The sequence below is a fragment of the Microtus ochrogaster genome, chromosome 4, assembly GCF_000317375.1.
Source record: "Microtus ochrogaster isolate Prairie Vole_2 chromosome 4, MicOch1.0, whole genome shotgun sequence".
In the NCBI taxonomy this organism is placed as follows: Eukaryota; Metazoa; Chordata; class Mammalia; order Rodentia; family Cricetidae; genus Microtus; species Microtus ochrogaster.
The window spans coordinates 53,259,234-53,268,718 of record NC_022011.1 but is presented as its reverse complement, the minus strand read 5'-3'; the positions used below and the strand labels follow the sequence as shown (position 1 = coordinate 53,268,718).

Here is a 9,485-nt window from a genome sequence, read left to right as displayed (position 1 = left end):
TACCCAGTTTCCTTTGATCTTTCCTCAATCTAATAAGGTGAATCAGTCTGTAGGACTAATTACTATCCTCTCTATCTCTCTCTCCACACAAAAAATAAAAGAAAAGAAAAAGAAAAAAGAAAGGAAAGGAAAGGAAAAGAAAAAAGCCAGTGGATAGCAGCTTCTTAGAGTCTGAAAATTAGGATCTGGACTAATAATTATCTTAAAACTATTTCTATACCTAAGACATTTAGCCATGTGTGTACTTACCAGGATTCAGCTTCAAGCACACTTAAAGCCATTGTTGTTACTATTCTAGATGATGCCAAAACATTAATAGGAAGCACTGGCAACTGGATTATTTTAGCAGCAAAATTCTGCTGTGTGTTTAAGCTCTCAGAAATAACCAAGGACATCGTAACAGCTCATAGAAAGAAAGCCGAGAGGAGCCACTCTTGAGATGAAGAAGTGACATCATCACGGTTAGAAGTGGGAAAGCGAGCCTTTGGGCCCAAGGAAGACCTGCATCTGGGAAGACAGCCTGACATAGGTTCTGAAGGGGATCCTCTTCCAGTCCCCTGAATGCCTAGGAATACACAGCGCTATTGTTATAGGCGACTATCAGGAGTCCCTGAAAGGAGAAGCAGATCCTTCAATTCCATAATACAAAGGGAACTTCTCTATTCTTTAGGTTTCCAAGAGTGGGAGGGAAGATTACCTACTGCATGACCTAGCCTGACCTAGCCAGCCAGCTAGTCAGAGGCTGGAGGGTACTGGATAAATGTAAAATTATACTTTAAAGTTAACTTGGGTTTGCTCACAGTTGCCCTGGGCAACAAGGGGGAAAGACTGCAAGGTCATAGTAAACTTTGCTTATCAGTTCTCTGTAAAGAGGCAGGGAGGGAGAGGCAGGATAGAGGGAACTGGGGAGGATGTGGCTTGAGTTTCAGGGGAAAGATAACAACTTGGCGATGAGAGGATCTGTGATCCAACATTCTAGAATAACTTAGGGCATTTCTGTCTTGAGCAGGACCGTAAGGTTGTGCTCCCTTGCAGCCGCAGAGATGGGAGAGGGACCCTTGATATTGATATAGCTACTTGTACCTATAGAATAGAAGAACTAGGACCAGGGCTTCAGGGAGGTATAACTAGCTCCCTCTCAGCCTGCCACATCTCTTAAGGTGGCCTCATTTTAAAGCAACATGCTCATGGTCCAACAGCTAGTGTCAATATTGGTAATCATCTCAAGTGATGCTAGGGGACCTTATATTCACAATATCTATCCATTTCATTTCTGAGATAAGAATTCTGGATGACTTTCTCAGTAGCTGCTCTTCAAGAGTTGTTTTCTGCTCCTCCTCTTTATCATCATCACTCCTGGTACGGTTTAGATATGGCTTGAGTATGCCCCATGGTATTTATGGAAGACTGGTTCCCAATGTGGTCATACTAAAAGCATATTAAACCATGTGAAAGGAGCCTAGAGAAAAGGGATTATGTCACTGGGTGTTCCAACCTCAGAGGAGATTAACATAGCTAATATAATATTTTACTCTATTGGCATAATATTAGATTAATTTAACATAGATTGACATAGTTCTTGAGAGACCCCAGTTAGTTCACCTGAGAAATAATTGTTATGAAAGTATCAGATTGACTCCTCCATCCTTTTGGGTGTCTCTCTCGCTGTATGATCACACTCACTGGTGACCTGTTTCTTTTCTATTCATCACCTCCCCAGTCTGAAATGTTTTTATAGCACCAGATCCAGGTTTCCACACTCCCGTTTCCTCTAATGTCTCTGTCCTTTGGGATCCGCACTGAAGTTTGGACTAGTGACTCAAGGATGGCCACTTGGGAAGGGCTGTATCCCTAAAGGCTAGGAAGCTGAGGATGAGTCAAAAGCAAGGGGAGCCAAAGGCTGAAATTAAAGAGACACATCACCAGACTACACAGGATCTTACAATCTTCTTCTAGCCATGGAGAATTTAAGATATATTCAGAGACTTTTAAATGCCTGAAAATATTTTCCTAGGAGTGTCTGCTAGCTGACCTTCCCCCCTCTACCTCCATGGACCGTGCATCCACAAGATGGCATATTCTTTTTAGGTTTTTGGAAATTAAAATTACAACATTTCTCCCTTCCCTTTTCTCTCTCCAAACTTTCCCATCTATCCCTCCCTGCTCTTCTTCAAATTCTTGTCCTCTTTTTTTCATGATTTGTTGTTTTATGTACATATATATTCCTAAATATAACCTGTTAAATTCATATAATGTTGCTTGTATGCTTGTTCTCAGTACTGACCATCTGGCACTGGGCAACCAATTGGTGTGTTCTTTGCATACTCTTCTTAAGGGCATCAATTTGGTGCAGGGTTTCCCACTTCCCAAGGCATTACCCCAAGAGCCTTCATTTGAGCTCCTGGTTATTTTTTTCCTTTCATTACCACATTGTTACTATATACAGTACCACAATTCTTTTTATTCTTTAGCCTCCATGAACCTTTCTGTAGGAGTAAGCCCAATTTCTTGTCTTTGGCTCTCTCCATTTAAAGTCCTAGAGCAGGTTCTGTTTCCCAGATTGGGTTCTGACTGAAACAGAACACTCAGGGGTTTGGGCAAATGGTACCTTTACAATGCTGTTTTGTGATGAGCATCTCAAGGAAGAGACATTTTGACTGAAGCGTTAATGGAAGGGACTTGGGAAGTGACAGTCACCAAACCTGATTTTGGATAAGAGTGATTCTCAATTCATTTTTACACTGTCTTCCAAGGTAACAGAGGAGCACATTCCTCAAATGCCAGAAAGAGAACCAGGCAGAAAGTAAAAATTTGAAGGTCCGGATTCCAGGAGCCAACCCTGTCTTTTGTGTTTCTTGAATTTGCAGCCTAACCCCAAGTGACCGGTGAGGTCACCTGAGCTCTGGGAAAACCCTACAGTCACTCCCTTTTGAGAAATCTAAGGTTTGTCATGACCTCTGTTTCCTGGTGACTGACCTATGAGGCTGGGCTCCTCATGTTTCTAAAGGAGCTCAGACAAGTCACACTCATGATTATTCTGTGATTTCTTCACCTGAGACTCCCAGGAGCAAGGCTCTGGCAGGTGGAACTGGGTATCTTCCATGTTGCCACACCCCACAAAAGAGTCTGGAGCCTCCTGCACTCACCTAGATAAATGACACAGGCTCCGTCAAAGCTCCTCACGGCACCTGGGAGCTGTCCCAGCTGTGACTTGGTCTCCTGGACTTTCCATAAAGCATCTTCGTGGCAGGTACAGTCCATACCTACAAAACTTTAGACTCTGAGGCTTTCTGTACCTTAGGGCTTAGTGAATGGGGAAAAAAAAATCTAACCATGACTCTGGGCCCTACTCTATGTGTGAACCTCTGTCTTTCTCTTCTGAATTGCTGGGATTCTGGCCAAACCACCCAACGTGAAGCCCTCCCTTGCCTTAGGCAGAAAGAGTTGGCAGTGAAGGGGAAAAGCCTCTGGGGGAAAGATGTACAAGGAATTGGGCACTGGGGGAATGTTTAAGGCCAAATGTTATTTATGGCCTTGAGATCTGTAGGGAGATAATGTTATTGAGATTTGGGGGTAGAGGAGAATTTCGCTGGCTCTTCTGACTCCAGTGCCTTGAGGTTTGGTTGCAGGAGGTAGCTTAGCTCTTCTGCTTAGAGCATCGTGTCTGGTTATTCACTTCGGTTCTATCCTGAATGAGAGCCAGGGGATTCAGGGTTTTGAAAAGTCTTGGAAATGTCTCCTGAAGCTTATCTTTCCTCCTGATGTCTCTTCCTCCCTCAGGTACCAGGACAAGCTATGGCAAACAATCAAGGAAATGACATATTTGGAGGTGATACTGGGAATGGGACATTAGAGCGCTGGAGAATTTGCATCTTCATATATGTCCTCTGGGCACCCCAGAATTCCATCCTATCCCTCAGATATGGCTCTTGGCACATAGCAAGGTGCCCATATGCCACTAGGCCTTCATTTTCTGCAGGGTAGAGACCACTGCTCAGCCACTGCTCTAGCTACGGCTCACAGCATCAGGCCAAGCAGCTGGGTCTCAACACATAGGAAGTGTAGAATTACTTGTCACACTGTCTTAATTGTTTGTCCTCTTAGAACAGTAATCCTTAGTGGCCTTTGCTTACCATGGATTTACTGCAAAGAAAGTCCAGGTTGATGGGCTACATGAAGGCTGCCAGTTTAGGGATGTAAACCCCTGGATGCAAACCTTCATTACAGAAAGGCCCCTGGGTTTAGTTCATTTTCCTCCTATTCTTGAGACTTAATCTTCATGCCTATCATTTGTTTTCATTCCAACAGCCAGAAGCACTCCTCAGTCTGGGAGAGTTTCTGACCTGGAGCAGCAGGTGTGGATCTTTCGTGGTCAGGGCCTTGTGGTGGTTCCATGGAGTAGCAACACAGCCCCAGGTCAGTGGTCACCTGTCACTGCTTTGCTCCTTACACAGTCTCTGTTAAAGAAAGTGTCAGTACCCTATCATATAGCAGGATGACCGCAGTTAACAATAGTCAGAAGAGAGCTTCTTGAGTGTTTGACCATAAATAAATGCTAAATATATGAGATAAAGGATATACCGAGTTTCTGGTTTCCTCATTGATGTATGGCATAGATGTGCATTAAACCAATACTTTGTGTACCTCCAAAATATGTCTAATTATGTATCAAAACCGAACTTAACTTTCCATGGGGCTTCCCTGGAAGGGGCAGAATTTTATTCCTGCCTTGAAAGAGAAGTCAGGGAGAGGTTTGTACCAGACTAGAGTAACACAGTCACCAACAGATCTGTCCTATGGAAGGGGAAGATATATGTCTATATACATGAAGGCATCCTAAGAGGATGAAATGAGCTGGAAATACAGAAAGGTAAATTTCAACATCCCCTTAGGCTAATGGTCACAGCTCTCCAAGGATCAGAGATACGGCGTAGGGTAGGAGCTACAGCTTCCAGGTGTTTAAGCACAGGTGTGAACATCTCAATCCTACCATCTGCTTAACTCTGTGCAGGCCCCAATAGCTAGGACAGGGCTTGCCTGTCAGGATGGATGGGTGAGTGGGTGGATGACCACTTAGTCTGGGTAGCAGGGGTTACACTCATCAAGCGTCCTCTGGCCTCGCTTGACAAACGCTGCTCTGCTAAATCAGAACAATTAGAGCACTCTGTCTTCCCGGCCTCAGAAGGAAATTGTTATCTTCTTATCCATACAGTCACCATCACGGTCCTCCCATGCAAGTATCCAGAGTCTCTGGAGCAAGGCAAAGGGATTCCCATTTATGTGGGAATCCAGAATCCAGACAAATGCCTGTGTTGTGAGGAAGTTGATGGACAGCCCACTTTGCAGCTCAAGGTCGGTGACCCAGAAAAATAACATAAAGATAAAAAAAAAAAGCCTGCATTTCTTTTCTTACAATTTTCATTTTTAAGTTAGCATAGAAAGCATTAGGTTGCATGTGGCAGTGTTTAAGCAAAGCGTGTTTTTAGTGGACCGTCAACATCCCAGCTCCCTCCTTTAACCTCAGCTCTAACTCTCCACCAGCTTCCGTTCTGTTGTTGCACATCACACGCGTCCTTTTTCCTTCCCCCACTTCGTCGCCTCTCCCCCTCCCCGCTTGGTTTCCTTTCTGGTGTTGAAGAAAAACTCGTGTATCTTGACATGGTTTCTTTGGCAGGATATCAAATTTCAGAATTAACAAAGAATTTTCTTTTCCTAAGCATGTTTGGGTTTAGCCCCTTTTAAAATACGGGCATAACCTGTAGCAGTCTACCTTCATTGTCAGCTGTGGGAAGACCAAGCCCTGCCTTGACTTACCAGAAGCCATGGCCTATAGCTTGCTATTTTAAGCCAAATAAACTCTTTCTCCCCTGGAACAACATAAAAAAACAGACATGTAAAAGACTTCAATTTATCTGCCCTTCTTTAGTTGAGGATTTTAGTCTTTCTTAAATTTTAAGATGTCCTCTGTCATTGTGCCTTCACGTGTGCCCTTACCCTAATTCTCCTGAATTTCATTTCTCAGTTTACAATTTCTAGTCACCAGTCAGAGGCCTCGCCTTAGTACTGTCTACTGTCTTATGTAATTGCCATGCTTTCTGCCCTCCCACTCTATTCATTTACACATTGGCCTTGCCTTCTAGAACTTCTCAGCCAGTTTATAATTATGCTTTTGTCTTGGTTTGCCTGCTAAATGAGCCTTCCTTAATCTTTTCTAAAAGGTTCGTCTTTGCTCTTCCAATTCCTAAGCTGTCAAGTTGGTTGTATTCATTATATACACACATAGAAACATAGATACATAAATATAATTTCATTTATATATATGCTCTCCATAAACCTCACTTTAATTAGGTTAATTCAACTCGATACAATTTAGCATAGCAAAATATGCAGAAATTTAATTATATCACATGACTACATGGGATATCTTTAAACAGAATGACAAAGGGCTCTGAGCTTGTCCAGCCTAGATTATAGAAGAAGAGGAGACATACAAATTTTAGATATAATAGTACACTTGTCACATATCCTAGGGAAAACAAAGCAAAACAAATGAGTTCCACCAAAAAACAAAGCAAAACAAAATCAGATCAGGGCTGAGCCTGGAAGTAGCAGAAACAGGAGTGGAGTCAGGCCCCGGTGTAAATTATTTGGTAGGTGTCATTGTGTAGGAGGAATTCTCGGAGTGAGCAGGAGGCTGGGAAGTCAGCAGGTGAGGGTTGGCCCCTGAGCCAGTGTAGACAGGTGTGTAGCAGTGAACTGAGACCAGACCTCTGCCAGGACCTGGCCACCCATCCAAGTGAAAGGAGAAACCTGGGATGCCTTGAGCAGGGTGACCCAAAATAACTGAGATCTAAAGTGGATCACTCTGACCGCAGGTTGATCAGAGAGGGGGGAAGAGGGGAAGGCCTCGGGAGGCTTTATGGGGAGTTAGGTGGGAGTCGATGGCTCTGGGATGGGATGGAGTGGGCGGGGGTAGATTCTGAAAACATTCTAAGTGTCAACAAGAGTGTGGACAGAGTAAATGTGGTTGTGTTCTGAGCTCTGTCCTGCTTTTTTCTAGGTCTCTCTTCTGTTGGATTTTTGATCACAGTCATTGATAATGTATGGATTTTAGGGGATCTTAATGAGATAGCGTTGGGGGTTAAATCTTGCTTACACAGAGTGAGTTTAAAGAGATAAACCAGACGGCAAATATTGGCAGCTATCGCGAGGGGTTTTCTGTAAAGTAAGAACTGACAGACGTGTTGGGGCATTAGAATACAGTTATGTGACATGTGACATTAGTTTGGCTACGGATTTCATGCACAGTGGTCTCCTAAGATGATGTCATCCAGAGACATTGTCACTGCTTTGGGTGTGTAAGCAGTGTTGCAGCGTTGACACAGTGGTGAAATCATCAACAATTACTCTCAGCATGTGTCCATTGTTCAGTGCCATGCCTATGTTTTTTAAGATGAAAGCAAATGTAGAGATAAAAATGATTGAGCAGAGAAAACAAAAGTGGGTGCTGCATGAGAGAGCGAGCGCGAAGGCCAGCTAGAAGAATGTCCATGGATGAGGGAGTGGAGAGAAGCCATGTCTAGTCATGCTCAGGTAGGAAGGACAGGTATGGACGAGATGTGTCCGGTCAGTAGGTGGTTAGGATACCTCATCCAGGCTTCCTCAGGGAGTTCTGACGATGACAGAAGTGGGGTGGGAGGCTAGAAATACAAAGGCTTCCCTGTTTGACAGTCAGCCAATCTCTGCTGAGCCAAATGTCAGGATAGTCTGGGAAAGTCTGAGAAGCATTCGTGGTTGGTGGGTAGAAATGCTAAAGGCAGAGGGTGTTTGCTAGTGAAGGAGAAAACACAGAACAGAGATAGTGAGAGGCAGGGAGAGTTGACGCATGTTCATCTGCCTCCCTTCCTTTCCTTTCCCTTTCTGCATCTTTCTTTTTTCTTTTTGTAGAGGGGGCGCATTATTAGAGACTAAACCGAAGGCCTTGCACTTGCTAGACAAGCTCTACCACTGAGCTAAATTCGTAACCCCTGAAATGTCTTTTCTTGTTCTGTTGTAAGAGAGGCTTCCTTGAACTCGGGAATAGATATTGGTTCTGCAAAAATAGCTTTGCCTATCAGAAGCAGCTTCTATTTTGCTTATGTGTATTCTCTCTCACACGCAGGAGGAGGAGATTTTGGATTTGTACAACCATCCTGAGCCCAAGAAGCCCTTCCTATTTTACCATACCCAGACAGGCAGAACGTCCACCTTTGAGTCAGTGGCTTTCCCTGATCACTTCATCGCATCCTCCAAGAGTGGCGAGCCCATCTTCCTCACGTCAGAACAGGGGAAATACTACAACATTAACTTCAATTTAGATATAGGGCCTTGAACTCAGCATAGAGGTAGGGGGTTGGCTGGAAGTCTTTGTCTTAAAACTTTTATTTGATCTGTGGTGTTTTCATACTGAGAGGTGAGCAGGACCAGCGTTATCTCACTTCATAGACGAAGGAGCAATAAAGCAAGATGTGTACTCCAAAATAGGTGGGATGGGAGCTGTGTAAGGCTGTTCTCTAAGGCTGCAGTGGTCCAAGCCCCCAAGGCATCACGCCTGAGAGATAGGGTGCTGTCCCTAAAACACGGTGTAGAAAACCTGGAATGGCCTGTGAGTGGTGACATCCTTGTGTCCAAGCCATTGACCTAACTCATACCAGGTTTTACACACTTGGAATATCAAATCCTTGTATTTGAGTAGCAGAGGCTTCACAGTAACGTTCACTGTGGCAGCCAATTGCTTTGATGCTTTAGCAGCCGACTGCTGTGTGGAGCTGGACACAGCAGCAAAGGGATTAGATTCCTGGGTAAATGAGTAGCCTTAAAAACATGTTTAGGGCTATGACAACTATGTTGGGGTACAGTGGTTGCTCCATGAAGAGCGAGGATGCAGCCTGGTGACTAATAAACAGTTAGATCAAGTAACTCGGTTTGGGTAACCCTTTTATGAATCATCCCAGTAGAGATGAGCACTGAGAACAATGTGTATGAGTAATAGTTCATGTCAATAAAACATTAATTCATTACTTTAGACTTCCATACGTGTTTTAATATTCCTTCCATTACAAGGCACATCTGCGGTGAAAGCATTGGTATCCCACCCTAGTCCTGCCTCCCTAAGGTGCTTCCTCTTCTTCAGTTCATTTTTCCCCCTTCAGCTTGCTTCCATGCATAGAGATACACATGAGAGCAATGGGAGTAAGCATGAGTCACGGGGAGTTGTACCTTCTAACAGTGAGACTAGGAGAGCCTCTTACACAGTGGCCCAGGATGGTCTTTTTGCCTGCTTTTAGGATTTGGATAATTTCCTTTATTATTTTTAAGTGTGTGTGTGTGTGTGTGTGTGTGTGTGTGTGTGTGTGTGTGTGTTCGTGAATGCAGGTACTATTGAAGGCCAGATGAGGCTGTTGAATTCCCTAGAACTGGGCATTACAGGAGGTTGTGAGATGTCT

The 9,485-nt window shown here is 44.0% G+C and overlaps 1 protein-coding gene across 1 annotated transcript in view; it reads left to right on the top strand.

Annotated features, from left to right (window-relative positions):
* Positions 1 to 8,371, top strand: part of LOC101996280 (interleukin-36 gamma) — an 11,110-nt gene extending 2,739 nt beyond the window's left edge. Inside the window, exons 3-5 of the mRNA XM_005346744.2 lie at positions 4,309 to 4,416; positions 5,213 to 5,352; positions 8,162 to 8,371. Of these exons, the coding sequence (XP_005346801.1) occupies positions 4,309 to 4,416; positions 5,213 to 5,352; positions 8,162 to 8,371 (458 nt within the window). The remainder of the gene's footprint in view (positions 1 to 4,308; positions 4,417 to 5,212; positions 5,353 to 8,161) is intronic.
* The last annotated feature ends 1,114 nt before the right edge of the window (positions 8,372 to 9,485 follow it).